The sequence below is a fragment of the Citrus sinensis genome, chromosome 4 (genome assembly GCF_022201045.2).
Source record: "Citrus sinensis cultivar Valencia sweet orange chromosome 4, DVS_A1.0, whole genome shotgun sequence".
NCBI lineage: Eukaryota > Viridiplantae > Streptophyta > Magnoliopsida > Sapindales > Rutaceae > Citrus > Citrus sinensis.
This window is the reverse complement of record NC_068559.1, coordinates 24,119,094-24,135,009: the sequence shown is the minus strand read 5'-3', so window position 1 is coordinate 24,135,009 and position 15,916 is coordinate 24,119,094. Positions and strand designations below refer to the sequence as shown.

General features: G+C 35.8%; 1 protein-coding gene across 8 annotated transcripts; it reads right to left on the bottom strand.

Annotated features, from left to right (window-relative positions):
- Window positions 1–261: 261 nt before the first annotated feature.
- On the bottom strand, window positions 262–15,916 carry LOC102608540 (protein PHYLLO, chloroplastic). 8 transcript variants are annotated; one of them, XM_052439631.1, is made up of 28 exons: window positions 15,376–15,916; window positions 14,680–14,897; window positions 14,318–14,435; window positions 14,033–14,149; window positions 13,317–13,418; window positions 12,474–12,533; window positions 12,236–12,304; window positions 11,552–11,659; window positions 11,286–11,480; window positions 10,338–10,436; window positions 9,612–10,181; window positions 8,751–8,975; window positions 7,851–8,153; window positions 7,429–7,496; window positions 7,073–7,231; window positions 5,630–5,755; window positions 5,400–5,531; window positions 5,191–5,308; window positions 4,800–4,955; window positions 4,476–4,721; window positions 4,129–4,296; window positions 3,807–3,950; window positions 2,751–3,212; window positions 1,897–2,044; window positions 1,694–1,848; window positions 1,461–1,618; window positions 1,267–1,374; window positions 262–877 (listed from the first exon to the last, which is right to left on the bottom strand). In XM_052439631.1, the coding sequence occupies exons 1-28, from the start codon at window positions 15,784–15,786 to the stop codon at window positions 595–597; spliced, it is 5,226 nt and encodes a 1,741-aa protein (XP_052295591.1). In that variant the 5' UTR covers window positions 15,787–15,916; the 3' UTR covers window positions 262–594. The 8 variants fall into 8 exon arrangements, with proteins under 8 accessions (XP_052295591.1, XP_006484287.2, XP_006484288.2 ...); XM_006484224.3 differs by having other exon boundaries at window positions 1,694–2,044; XM_006484225.3 differs by having other exon boundaries at window positions 1,694–2,044; window positions 11,552–11,656.

Here is a 15,916-nt window from a genome sequence, read left to right as displayed (position 1 = left end):
GTATCACAAATACTTTTCATATTTGTTTGTCAACTAAATTTTTTTACTTTCGAAGGTTTAAAGACGGTTTTTTCATTTATATAGATAGTCATTGTACCAATCAAAATCCTGCAGAAACGTATTTACCTTATTTTATTTATTATATCCGGCGACTTGCACTTAGCTCATTCTTTGAATCCAACAGATTAATTGAATATTTTACGGCGTTTCCATGGCATGGTTTGATATTTGTCCTGCAGCAGCACAGTTGAATCCGTAGACTTCTCGTCCTAAATATCCGATGCAAATATGTTTTGCATGTATTTTCAAAAAGCAACTGTGTTGCTTTGATTTATAAGAAAAAGAGTAATGAAATAACCGCAAACAAATTTCAATAAGCATCACTTAGTAACGTTCAAACAAGTTGCATTATTGCTCTTATTAATGGGGGGCATTCTAAGCATCATGAGAGTACCAGGTCCCCGGAGTTGGAAAAGGTTTGTTCTGGAAACTGCCCAGCTCTGAAGCATGCAGCGACACTTCACCCATATGGATATGAATTTCTTAAGATAGCTGTTGCATATTGCATGTAGCATGTAGCATGACACAATCTTTCTATCCATTGGACTCTGGATTCGAAGTTGAATTCTGATTTACTCTGGTCAGAAACTGTCTCACAGCACGGATAACGGGCAGAGGATTCTCCAGATGGACAGCATGGCCGCAATTGGGGATTTCAACCATCTCATAAATCTGATTCCTCAGATCATCACTACCCTTTTCGTCATGGCTAAGTTCATAGCACATTTTTTCAGCAATTGACTTGAATTTCTTATCTTTCTCTCCGACAACAATCAAGAGAGGTGTGCTGCATAGCTTCAAATCTTCCCACAATGGCCTATCACGGAAAGAAACAGAAAAATAAGGAAAATGGACTAAGTAATGGGTGGGAAAAAGTGTCATGTCCTTCGGCAATCAACATGCCAATTTTTTTAATGGGAGAAAATCCCCTTCATATTGTTGATAGGACCTTAGAGGAAGAATCAAATGAAACGAAAACACTTCTAGACTTTGAGACTGTCTCAGACAAGTAGCACAATGTGCAAAGATTTATGGTACACAAAAATTTTATACACTTGGTTCTTTGACTGGATAATATCTTTTACAAAGATAGCCTGCAAACACTATAATTCCTAAGCAGATCAGATTTTCATCCCTCTAATAAAAGTAGAATATATTCATAGAATGGTAAAATGAAAAGAAATACTGAAATATTAACATGCTTACGGCTGTCTCCCAACACTTAAATCTGACAGAGCTTTTGAAAGACTCTGCACATCTTCATGCAACAAGCGGCTGGCAACTATTCGATTAAAATGGGGATGGCTTCTCAAGCTGTTAATAGCAGAAGATTTTTCTCGCAATTACTTGTGCAAGCACAGAAATCTCAAGAATTTAACAAAGAAAAACTAAGCAACTACCTTTCCCAGAGCTCCCCAGTATACCAGGTATCTAGAAAGACTTGCAGACCATGAGTGACAAGGGCGCACGCTCTAGAATCATCTTCAGCCCTACGAATTTTTCTTGCTATATTATCTCGTAGCCCTGGGCTTCCAGATATTATAACGGTTCCTTTGATCTGCATTATAAGTTGTTACTTCGCCAGACAACAAAAACTCACAGCGACTTAAGATTTGAAGCATTGGAAATGTACCTTATCACTGAATCTCAGGGCCATATACAAGGCAATTCTTGCTCCCATAGAATACCCAACTAGAGTAACTTTTCCAGGAGTAATCTGTTCAATCAGCTTATATAGTACGTCCGCAATGACGTCTATTGACAAAGTTATTTCCTGTGTGGCTTTAGTAGTTATTTCCTGTGTGGCTTTAGTAGTTATTTCCTGTGTGGCTTTAGCAACATGATTTTGCATCTTTGATCCCCCATGACCAGGGAGATCAATTGAGATGCATCTTGCTGATCCTGAGACGGCCTTCATAATAGGAATCCATTCTTCACCAGTTCCAAGAAAGCCATGGAGAAACAGAAGTATGTTATCCTGTATCTGTACATGGATAGTGGATTGAGCATAATTAAATTTGCTGAACCAGTCTACAAAGATACTTGCTAAAGCAAATGGAAGCTATCTTTAACAATGGCATAGAACTTTTTCAACTATAACTTCAAACAAAATTATACAGTCAAATACATAATAGAACAATAATATGAGATTTCATGGCATAAAAATTGAACATGCCACAGGTAAACAAATCATCCCATCATGCGAAAAATATGTGCTTGGTTTGTGTTTTTTGAAACCAATTTCAAATGAAAGTAAAATATGCACACGTTTGCAAATCTTTGCAAGCACGCGACCAATATAATTTCCTCACTATTATTTAAATTAAAAAAACCAATCAATTGAACAATACATTTAAGGAAGGTATCGACAGTTAGAATTTTAGCATCACTGAGTATTTCTGTTCATCATGGCAAAAAGAATACAAGTATCATGGTACACCACTAAAAGATGAGCGAACATGCTCTTATAGTAGAAATAATAAAGGGGAAAAATACAAACCTAGTAACATTCTCCGCTAGTCCCAAAGGGGACAGCCCAATTCTTTTGGACTCTTACGGTGGAAGCAAGAGGTCAAGGGTTCTCCCCCTCACACCAACCTTGGAGGGGATTAGTTTAATTTAAGGTAGGATGGGATGGGTGCGTGGTAACCAAAGAACAATAAATAAATAAATGAAATTTCTTTGCTTACATCAATTCTTTGTCCAATCTCTTGCACTTTGATGAAACTGCAGAAATCCTTTGAATTCACATTCAATTGGTATCTCAAAACTTGCTCCTCCATGGAAGTTTTACATATAACGTCATTATTAATTTGTAAGTTCTGCAGGATGTGGGTAGCTTTAGCAACAGATGCTTCTACAAAGCCACTACACGAATTATGACAAATACTGATAGGATCAGTTGTTATGTCTTCTTTAAGCCACTGATAAGTTCCAAGACCTTGGGCTACAGGGGGGCACAGTTCACGATTCATCACTTTGCATAAATATGCATTCTGCAGCTCCAGATAGCTAGAAAATATGATATATGCTGACAAACCTAGACCACTTTCAAAGGCAGCACTGACAACAGCCATCTTCCCATGTCGCTGGGCCCATCTTGCAATTAATCCTGCATTTTCAAATCCACCAATGACACTTGGTTTGATCACCTGAATAAAAACCATAAATATTGAGATCAGCACAACACTGTCAATCTACTGCCCAGAAAATATGCAATTTAAAATACATTTGCTCCAGAAGAATGAGATTAAAAATACAACCGCAGAGAAAGGTATATCATGACAGAACTTTTACATTACCTATAATCATGAGTAGATGGTGTAGATTCCAAATATGAAAATGCAATGTTTCAGCAGCAAATAACCATTATGAACTCCAAGCTAATTGCAATATAATGCCGATAATCACAACAATGACTACAACAACGAATAGCATATGGCAGTCTGAAACCATTGATGGCTGGAGACCACCATTAAAAAGTTAAAGGTTCGTGCAAAAATGAATTTATCTGTTAATTGATACTTGCATGACAGGATAAAGGCCATATTCTAACACAACTTTCTCAACTGATAATCTGATTGGGCTTATTTTGTCAGGAAAACATTCTTTATAGAGTTTACGAAGTGATTCCTGCATCTTAGAAAGAATCACATATTTATAAGGATGTACCAACAAAGTGAGGATCAAAGACTAAATGATACAAGCCCTACTGGTTAAATCACTGGAGATCTTCCATCACTTACAATAGCAACTATTCCTGGGTGAGCATACTTCTCAAGCATATTAAGAGGATCTTTTTGGAATTTGTCAATGGTTTCATCCAACGCTACAGGCAAGCCGCTTTCTTCACAGTACTTTATAATATCCTCTTCATTCTGAACAGGCTCCTGAAAAATTGGAACTCCTTAAGGTGAAGCTTCACTTAAAAGCAATTAAATGTGCATCAGAAAAAAAATGTGGACATTTTACTAATTATGTGACTACCAAAAATTTATGAAGAAAGGTTACTAAATGTATATTTAGAATGGCTAGAACACTAATTTTACCAGTTACAATGGATTATACCTCAATATATTGCAAGTCACAATCTTTAACTAAGAAACCAAATTCAAGAGCTTCTTGATAGGTCCAGTTACGATTGGCATCCACACGGAGTTCAATCCTGTGACCAACCTTCTTTCTTACTTCTTGTATAACTTCTGCATCTTTAATGGGATCTGCCCGGCGTGCAACCTCTTGCAAATAATAACTCATTAAATCCCAGCTTTAATGGTCAACTAAGTATTGAATCAGCAAAATGAAATGAAAATAATAATAATCATAATAATATAGACAAAAGAGAAGCATAAAGTAAGAAACAAAGTAGAGAACATCAGTAAATTTAGCGCTATAATTCTGTTAGGTTGTCATACTTTGAGTTTGATTGCAGTGAACCCTTCTTCCACAAGAGTGGTGGCAATGCTAGCAACCTCCACAGGAGATTTATTCGAATCAATGAGGGCGCATATCTTTATACTTGTTGACCGTTTAGATATTTCTTCATCTATTTCTGTCAGGGGATAGAGAATGTTCAAGAAACTGGAACCATGTTTTACTGCAATGGCATTGAGGATAGCCATTTCCAAACCACATCTGACACTCGGAAATATTTCACATGCCTGTACGGCAAAGAAGAATTTAACCACTCAAAACAATTAAAAACAAAAAGAAAGAAAGAAAAGGATATATGAACCTACAGGTATTCCTAATGTGCTCCATATCCATGAAGAAAATGAGCCCTTCAGCAGAGGTAGAAAATAACTGATTTTAGCTCCTGTCATAAAATGAAGAAGAAAGCGAAGTTGCTCTTCTGCATCCAGCAGGTTTTCCTTGTGGATTTCAAGAGGTGCAACCTTTTAAATGCAAGTGACAATGGACAAATAAATGTTCCGATATGGAAAATAGTACAAAAATAAAGCAACAAGGAATATGTATGAGAAATATGTTGTAATAAACACAAAAGTTAAAATGAAAAGATAGGAATATGTATGAGAAGTATTTTGTAATAATCATCGCTTCACTGGCTCAGCACATATGTGATCTTTGAATAAGAGAAACCATCGAAAAAGGAATCCAATGAAACCTAACCTCACCATACCCGACACTCCCATCTTCAAGATACAACGATAAAATAAAACCTTCTCTACAGAATCTACTTCGATTATGATCGATATAACTTGACGTAGGAAGTGCGCAAAGTTGAATCCTGTCCCAAATAAAATTGAAAGACATCTAATTACACCAAATATTAGCAACGTTAAGATTTAAAAAAATATTCTTTGCAGTGAAGACCTCACCTATACAGAGAATATTCCATTCTACAGATCTTACAAATAGAGAGACTACATGAAATAGTATCTGGAACAGAAAACTGTGAAAGGACGTTCAAAGTATGATCTGCTGATTGGCGTGCAAATTTTCTTAACATACTGAGAAAAGGACCATGAACTTGTCAATATAGTGCACAGGTAATGACATCTTAAACATAAAACAGGTTATAGATCACAAAGAAGTAGAACCAAACAACCTGTGGAATGTGGCATTGGCATCAATGCAGCTCTCAACTTCAATGACACGATCCGTCCCGAGATGCTGGGACATGGATAAAGCCTCTTCAAGTTCTACTTTTGTCTTCACTTGTACGTGATTTAAACTGCATATTCAGTACTTTTTCCTTCAGTGTTTTTAAAGGAAATGCCAAGGACTTCTGTTTTACTTTTGGATATTCGTACTCTGAATTACAATTAACTACAGGTAAATTGAAAACAGTTCTGAAGCTAATATGTTACTGCAAAAAACAAACCGAAAACAACAGCTTAATTGGTCTTCCTTGCAATAAAAATTTATCGAATGGTACCTGAAAAACTTGGCCCATATGTTTAGGAAAAACATGGTTGAATCTTTTTCTGAATATAGAAGAAAAGAGAGTCTCAGCCTAATTACTCAAGAAAGATGAAACAAGGCCTTGCTGCCATGAATATTTATGTAGGCTCATTTTGTCACTGAAACCACAATATTTCCTCCTCTCAACAGTCTCAAACATTCTCCTGCATTTAATTCTTTTATTGAAGTAGCTTCAAGCTAATCCACCAGCTACTTCAATTATTGGTTTCATTTTCACTTGATAAAACACCTCTAATGGAAAGATCTCTTTTATCCAACACTAACGCTACCTCTCTTCCTGCAGGTGAATGTATTTTTCATTCTAACTTTTCTTGTTTTCTCAATTTTACTGGCCTATTGATAACTCCAAGGGCACCCATTTGTTTTTCTGCTTCTATTTTGTGGCAATTTACTCCTTAATATCACTCACGCATGGATACTAAGCCAATATCAGCTTTTGGCATCTCAAGGAAATCCATTTCTGCTGGTTAATTAAAATAAAGCTTTTGCTAAGGCTGAATTTTCAATGTTATACTTCCCTCTGATTTTCCACGCTACAATTTTACAGAATTATTAATTCTCTCATGATCTTCATTCATTTATCGAAAATTATGATATTTATCAAAGAAATGAATGAACCCAGCAACATATAAAGATTTTTCTACAGAGAGGAAGCATAACATATAGAAGAATCAATAAAACTAGTAGAATTAGATAAGTAATATGCTTACTTTCAAACAAGAAAAATTTTGGGGGGGGGGGGGGGGGGGGGATGGGGGGAGAGTTATATGGTATATTTTGGATTATCTCATTCCTCTCATTTTAAGAAAATTAAAAATTAAATAAAATACTTCAATATAACATGCCGTTTGTTAGGTCTCAATCTTTTGCAAATGCTCCTTTGTTTCCATGACACAAAATTATACCAAATTTTGGAACTTATGATGACTATATGGAGCCATTTATAATAGATCAAGTACAAGACACACACAGAAAAGAAAACACGAGAAATAAGAGACAAATAAAAGAGATGTGTGATGATTATATGATTATTGAGAAAAAATACATAACATATACTGAATATTACCCATGCGCCAAACATAGATTTTGGATGGAAATGTTATGGGTGGTGTAGAAATACTGATCCAATATTCTTGGTTCAGTTCTATCTGCAATTGGAAGAAGGCTGAAGATTGCACCCCCATGATTGTTCATCACAAGCATCAGAATCGGTTTCCGCTTCATCCTTCAAACAAAATAAACCTTCAAAATCTTAGAGCAGCATAGTCTAGGTTTCATCAGAAGGCCAAAATTTATTAGCTAGTCAGTCAGGTAGACTATTAACCTCCTAAGGAAGCAAAACTATTTATAACAATGCTAACTTCAAAGATCAGCCAAATGCTAGAACATACAATCATAAGTTTGAAAAGCGAAAAATCATACCTCTGTTTCAATATTGCCAAACCATTTGTATCATGAAGGAAAGAAATATCTCCAACTACGCACAGTACCTAAACATGATTATAAAATCATAAAACGTATATCATTTTATATAAACTAGAAATTTAAGATGGAATAAACACCCACCAATAATGACTGCAAGAAGTTCATATTCACCGAATAGAAGAACTTTTGCAATTAATTTCTCCCACTAGCAGAGCGAAATAGGGGTAAGGAGGAAGTCCTAATATAATTTTAGGCTTGCCAAGGTCTTTTGTCCAAACTGCATACGTTTCTATGAACAAATGCAGGTTTGGACATGTTTTTCAGTTTTGGGGGAAGGTTGAGATATGATGATGGAAAGGATGAGAAAGATAACTAACAACACAATTGATTGAATAAACATAGGCACATAGGATACTTACGTGTTTATTACATCCTACAGCAAAACCAATAGCTGTGCTAAGCAAACCATCAATACCACTAGCTCCCCTATTTCCAGCCACCCTTATCCATTGCTGAGGAAATTCTGAGTTTAGCATTATATCTGCAACAGTACGAGTACAAGTTGTCCAATTACGTCCATACATATCTACATCTCGTATTGCCATGCTGTTCCCAACAAAAAGTGCAGAATTAGATGTCAATGCTCTGGAAAGTTCATGTGCCACATGAGGTTCAGTCAAGGAGTAGTCAGTGCAAATTTGAAATGATATCTCTGATGCAACCTGCGAGAAAGCACAAGTAAACTTACAGAGGCACAACTATAGGTGGAAGAAACATATTGGGATCTGAAAGCCTCCAGCTCATCACTAAACAAGAAAGCAATTTCAATCCCTCCAAGTCAGATGAATTTTATTTTACATAAAAACAATAGCTTTAATCATCCACACCAATTATAAAACTTTAATATCTAAGCTAACTCAAAACGGTAATAAGGAGGCACATCATTTAGAGTTTAGAACAATTTGTGTCAAATCAGAGCTTGAGAATAAATGTATACATTTATTGCAAAAGCATCAATGTATCACTGACAAATTAAATACACACACTGTCTGCAGAAAGCAATGATTAAATTAAATGATGACTAACTGAAATGTTGGAGCACATTCTAGTTGCACATAAACTTTTAAAATCAGGATCGAACTGGCTTTAGCTATGCATAGGTATAAATTTCAAACCACATTTCTAGATTTATGTACAACAAGTGCACCACTGAGACAAATCAAATTGGGAAATTAGGAGATGGGTGAAAAAAAGAAAAAAAAATTATCTCCAAATACCTAAAAATTACAAGGAGAGCTTCATAAGATGAGATGAGATACCATCATATCAAGTGCTCGTAGAAAGCTGCACCATTTGCTACTCCTATGTGGAACTTGAACTTTAAGCAAAAAATCCACAAATTGGACAATTGTGCTCTGGATCCTGTGAGTTACAGAATGGGAAGGATCATGACGACATGGATGATTGTCAACCAAGATGTATGTGCATGGAAAACATTCCTCTATCATCTGAGAAATCCTTTTACTTGTAATCCGACTTCCAATCTGTTCATAATTGAGAAAAACACAATCAACAAAAAGAAAACGTCTACTGATATCTAGCTAGTATATACAGCAGAGTTTAGATGATATAACATCTTTCATCACAGTACCATGCCTTCTTATGTTATCTTAGCATGGTTCAAACAGATAATATGGTTTGTTTAAAGTCCTAGAACATTGTCCACATATGGTATGCTCAGGAGAGAGTATTTACAATTAGTTCAATATTCACATACTTAGCTCAACACAGTATGAAGCCATAATTACAAGAAGCCTTCATTGCTTTACATCATATGTGAAAATTGAATATAAACATTTATTTGTTGCCTCTTCATATTAATCCATATAACCTGGCAAATCCATAGAACATCATTAATTTTTCTAGTTCAACTTGGGTTTTTTTTTTTCCCAGCTATATATCTCCTGTATGCTATAAAGATTATTTTTACTGCTTCTTTGTATATTTTGTCGATCTTTACTCTTTTCCGCCAGTACTGATTTACAATATTACATATCTCTGTAATGCTGCCATCACATGGCAACAACTGCATTCCAGACTTCTCAAATGGTGACAAAAGTTGTTTTGCACCAACGCCAGAAGCAACAAATTTAGTAAAAGCATTGAAAGTGAGGTTATACCTGAATAATTACATCAAACTGTATCCAGTCCTTGACAGATTCTGAAAGCAGAGCATGATCAAGATGGTCAAGAAATAAGATATTTTGTTCAGTCTCAAGAAAGGAAGCCAAGAGTTTTCTCAATCGTAATCCTGACAAAATGTCAGCTACAACAGGCCATCGAATGTGTCTAGCCAAGTGAAGAACTGCCCATATCTCATCCTCATTATGGACCGCACCAACCAGAAGAAGCCCTTTGTTAACACCTTGAACTAGTTCCAGAACTTCTGCCATTTGGCCATAAGTATAACTCTTGCATGCGTGAGAGTGTTGCACTTGAATATATTTAGTGAATGGTTCAATGCTAGACGTCCAAATATCTAATCCTTTCAAACAACTAGACATCCAGTGTTTTGGACTATTATCCAGTGGCTCCCTGAAAGGGCAGTTGATATGAACAGGACCATAAGGCGATGAGGTAGCCCAATGCACAGCAGCGTCGAGCGTGGTAAGTATCATTCGTGCAGGAATCTGATCAGTGGGTGCAGGAAGACTGAAGAAGAACCTTACAAAAGAGCCAAAATGATTTACCTAATTACAAATTAAAAACTGTGGTCTGTAAGTTTACAAATACAAATTCAAAAGTACATGCAAAATTTAGTTAGTAATTGGGGAGACGACCCATCGTGGTGAAAAAAAAATTAACATCACTTTTGTAGCTTCTGATTGAAGTAGATCATTGTCTACCTGATTGATTGCTTGGTTAGCCCCAGCATCCTGAAGCTCTGGCGGACGATCTGCCGTAAGCAATAGAACTGGCACAAAATCCTGACTGGCTTCCACAACCTATGTATTATAAGTAATCCACATTAAACATATATGATAGATAGGATGGACTGAACATTTCAAAAGCATAAACAGAAAGTATGACATTGTGAAGTTCTATTATACAACCTGGAATTTGCAAGATGGATCCTACCCAGAAGAAAAGTTGAATATAGGCTAACAAAAATATAAACATAAAACTATTAAAAATTTTAGTGTGATAACTAAAGGTCGAGGTGATCATTGAAGATGTATTGATGTCCCCAATATGTACACGAAAAATGATACGGGGCAGCTACTATTGTTACATGAGAAGCAACTAAAAAGGGAACAGATGTTGACTGATCTAGTTTTCAAGGTTCATGATACTGTTGCCCCTGCCGGAGCAGGGAGGACCATGTAAGGAGCAGAAGACTTGCCCTTTCAGTATAGTGTTCTCAACATTCTTGGTCAGGTTTATAAAGCTGTCTGGTTTCCTAGGAAGCTATAGTTGCAGTGGCTGGCGTTTCTGACATTTTCTATTATATTGTTTCCTAGGTAAAGATATTTTTGCTACTCCAGCAGCCATCTGGTCGACCTTTGTAAGAACAATGTACATAAAAATAAATTCTGTTTCCAATCCCCAAAAAAGGAAAAAAAAAAAAAAAAGAAATGGTGATTTTTATTCAGTCCTCAATTTGATTTTTGCAGGCAGCATTCATGAAGAGAATATAAGTAGAAAATAACAAACATAAAATGTAACCTAGGCACATAAACTGAAAGAAATGGGGGTGGCATGAGGAGTATGTGGAGAGAATTTCATAGATTAAGCATCCATAGGAATTATGTGATTATAGATTTAAAAGTTTATACACAGTCAATGAAACTCACAGCCGGAAGAAGATTTGAAACTGCAGTGCCTGATGAAGTAATAATCACAGCAGGTCTGTGAGATCCTCTTGCATAACCAAGAGCATGAAAAGCAAGTGAGCGTTCATCATAGCAAGCAATACATGTTATTAGGGGATGAGTGGAAGCAGCAACAGCAAGAGGAGATGATCTTGAACCTGGAGCTATACAAAAATACTGGAACACGGAAATAATCAGAAGCATTTAGCAAAACAGAAATTCAAAGGACATTAAATGCTTAAACCTACCGTCAAACCAAGACGAGAACATTCTTCAATCAAAAGCGAAGCCCAAACAGCATTGATATTAACATGATCTCCTAAGGAGTAATTCATTCCAATGGCATTATCCAACTGCTAGACAAAAGAGATACCGACAATTACCATCAAAATGACAAAAGAGATACCGACAATTACCATCAAAATGACAAAAGAGATACAGCTTGAACAATTATCATCAAAATGACAAAAGAGATACAGCTTGAACAATTATCATCAAAGTGTCAAGAGATACAGCTTGAACAATTATCACCAAAATTTTTCTTTCAAACATTTCATAAGATTTTGATATCAGCATCAGCTGGTAATTAGAATTATTTGAACAATTATCACCAAAATTTTTCTTTCAAACATTTTCATAAGATTTTGATATCAGCATCAGCTGGTAATTAGTCCAAATAATGCTTATTGGGATATTTGGTTTTAAGTAAAATGTTTTGGGCCCATTAAGTTGATAAGAATATGATTACTTTTGATTATCAAACATTAAAATCACAGTAGATCATCAAGGGCTGTCCTCTCTTTTCGGAAACCTACATTGTTAAATGATAATTCAAAACTTATATTCATAGTCAACATACAGCAGTAGATTGATAGCTTAACCTCATGATATTTTAACTGCATTACAAATATCACAAGGTCATAGTTCCATACCATGTTATTAGCAACACCAAGGGTTGGTGAAAATCTGAAAGAGAACTGGAAGGAAAATGGAGCCTCTCTCTGCAAGAGAATTTTGCACATAAGATTACAGGTTAAACTCAAAATCTAATAAGGGCATTAACCTTGAACCAGAACCAGAATATTCAGTGCCTAGGTTATTCCATTACATTTAGTGAAAATCCAGTAAAGTAAAATCAAGGATGAACAATTACCAGGAGAAAGAAGATACCATTTCCATGAAATCACAACCAAAATCCCTTCTGCCCAATGTGATGGCATTCATGCATACCTGCAAAGTTATATCAGTCAGTCATAGAACAGCTATAAAGTTGACAAATAAATATGTAGAATTTGTGAAGCCAATCTGAAAAATATTTATTATCTTTCTAAGAAAAGTTAGATAATGATCAGATTATGAAGTACTTACAGACATCAACACCATAGAAAGTAACTAAATAGAAAAAGGTAACTGATATACCAAAATATTAAAAGTACCGATTACAGTAACCATTCAATGATACATATGGCCTACACTGGCAGAAAGCATCAGTAGATCATGGAACAACTAGGTCAAAGTAATGAAATTGTCAAAACGAAGGAGGTCAACTTAAAACAAAAAGAAGAATCTTACAGAGAAAGGGAAAAATGGAGAGAAAATCCAAAGGTAGAGTGTGGAATGGACATCATCAGATAAAGCAGTAGAAATCTTAAGAGTCTTTAGTGCAAGTTTTCCAATTGGAATCTTGCAATGAGGCTTCTTCACATAATACGTTTGAGGCATGCATTCTGTCTAGATCACCATCCTAGGACCTACTTTGATGGGATCCACACAAAACACTGCCTTCATAGAATTTTTAAATCAAGGTCTTGGCATCAAAATGGACATCAGGAGACAAGAAGGGAGCCAAGTACCACTGTAGTGGTTTTGAAATTTATGATCTGAGACTGAACTCAGCCCAGTTAGTTTCCTCCATTCTAGGGAATGAGCAGGGGATATAAATAAAAATGATAAAAGTATTATTCAAGTTAACTAGTGACCTAAATTCTATAAAAGTAAACCAATAAATTGTACCATTTGGACAGTTTTATCCTCCATCATGTTGAACTTTGTGAGAGCAGATCTTACATATCTGGGGTTGTATCTCTCTGTAGAGGAACAGAAATGACTACTGACCTGAAATACGACAAAAAGGTTAACTCACTAATAATTAAAATAATTTTGTGCAACTTTAACAACAAAAAGTGAAAAATATGAATAATATTATGAATTCTGAATTTTGTTTGTGGATAAATTAAGGTCTGAATCAAGATTTGTAGAATACTAGAATTATGATATCTGAAAAGTTAGCAGGTTCTGCAGAGGTACGAACAATGCTTTCAGATAGAATTGTTGAGTAGCCAACAGCATAAGGCTTGTGGCATCTCATCTGCTTACAGGACTCAATAAAGCCCGGTATTTCTAAAATATGGCACAGAGAACAATCTTAATGTTAGAAGAACATCTAGAAATAACAAGCTCAAAATTACAAGCATAAGTACAAGCAATGATTCATAAGATATAAATGCATTTGGTATCATCTAGGCAAGAGACTAAGGTCAACATTAAGTTAGTTATGAAAATCACCAAGAGACAATATTGAACTGGTTTTAAATATAGTCTCAACTCAAATTGCTTTGTGGTGTGTGTGTGTGTGTGTGTGTCTATATATATATATATATATATATATATAATAAAAAAAACAAAATTATTAGAGAATAGCATAATCAGATACAGTAACCACAAATTACCTGGCAGAAGGATGATTCAAATGATTGAATAGCCTGCTCAAATGTACAAACCATACCATTACTCCATGCCAGTGTTGCTGCTAAGATAGAGATATCATCAAGCTCCCTTAGCTCAATCTGTCAAAACAAGTAATTTGAAATTTAGAATAATGTACAACTGCCTTACCTCTTTATGCAAGCTAAAATAAGAATATACCCTTATCAAAGTGAGAGGACGATCAGAAAGGTTAGAAGGCAAACATTACAGAGTTGCATAAACAGACACGTAGAACAATGCAAATCTACCTGAGGAACAAAGAAGTAAAAAGAACCAGCCTCGTGTTTGATGCAAGATGGCTCAGTATTGAAATTAATATCCATAAAACCATAAGTTGTTATGGGGATTGGATTAGTTGATAGATATCTGCAGATAAACCACACAATTATTCTGTAGTACGTAAGGAACAAAACCATGTCGAATAGACAAGAAATTTAGATGAAATGAACCACTAATTTTGCTATCTAAAATAGCGACAGTTATCAAATTGCATACTTTTATCAGTTTACCAGCTCACCACATAAAGAATAATTTAAGGTAGAAATTGTAAGAGCACAAGAATATTATCAGAAATAGAGCAAAAAATGCAAAAGGTTAAAAAATGATTAACCTTTTGGGCTTAGTCCTCTCTTCTGAGTCACACCAAGCAGGATGAGTAAAGTAAACAGCAGCTCCAATTCCAAACACTCCACGGTTCTGATTCAAATACAGTGATTTAGATGTTGGATTCTCCATGTCCCTGGAAAGGAAAAATACAGGAAATACTTCCGACGACTCTGGTTGGCGACAAAACCAATCCAAAGCTTTTGCACTTGGAGGAACAGCAACCTTCAAATTAACAACCACATCTCTCAATTCACGGGGATATTAACAAATGCATCCAGCATGTTACTGGATGGTAAAAACCAAGTGATACTGCATCTTCATGTAGTACAACCTTGCCATTCCAAGTACTGAGGTGGCATTCATCCGTTGGATGGTGGGATGGACTGGTAAGTAATTTTCACTTGGAATGTACAAGGTTGGAATACTACTTGGCCCAAGTAGTATTATTCTTAAAAACGCACTCAACAGAATTTCATGTTCTTCACATTTTCATCAATGTAACAGCTAGGAACTAGAGTTTCAAACGGATTAAATGATAATGATTAAAGAATATGTTCACTGATCCGAAACCTCATACAACTTTAATTTCCAATCACATCAAGAAAATAAAAATACTAATCAAATAATATCAAAGCACAATGCAGTCAACAAATACTGATACAACCATGCAGGGTAGAAAGTAAATCATTATCAGTTGTACCTGAAACCTTAAAACTCCACTAGAAGAGCTAGGTGGGTCCGTCTTCAACTTGTTAACAGCCTCAGAAATACTCTCGAGTCCATGTTCAAGAGTCAAAGCCGGAGGCAGAGTACGAGTAATGCTAGTCTCCACCACCAAATCGCCTTCTTCACAGTCCATTATCTCGTCAACATCCATCACTGGCCCATCAAATCTCAACCCTTCCACAACCTTGGAGCCAGAGTTGCGAAGAAGGTCGATAGAGTTAAAGTGACGGAAGCCGCTTATTCTGGTGAGGAATGTGAGAGGTGGTGATGGTTTTGGGATGCCAAGTGACTTTGTGAGTCGATGTTTTGAGATTGAAGATTCTGTGGAAAAACTGTTTGTGAAATGTACATGATGAGCTTTCACAGCAAGGGTGAATGGATCCATTTGTTTGAGAGACAATGAGATGTTTTGAAGGAAGAAAATGGATGAGTCAATCAATAGTCATGAGCTAAAAGAGTTGAAGAGTGTGAGCTACTAAGGCGAATGGATAATGCTGAGGAAGCGGGCGCTGTTG

Bases quoted from the DNA above. Each gene is read 5' to 3' on its own strand.
- LOC102608540 (XM_006484224.3), bottom strand. From the start codon at position 15,786: ATGGATCCATTCACCCTTGCTGTGAAAGCTCATCATGTACATTTCACA. The intron at 7,232-7,428 runs GTATGATTTTTC...TTTTGTTTGAAG, and splicing joins TTGGCAATATTGAAACAGAG to GATGAAGCGGAAACCGATTC. The intron at 4,956-5,190 runs GTTAGGTTTCAT...TGCATTTAAAAG, and splicing joins GGAGTGTCGGGTATGGTGAG to GTTGCACCTCTTGAAATCCA.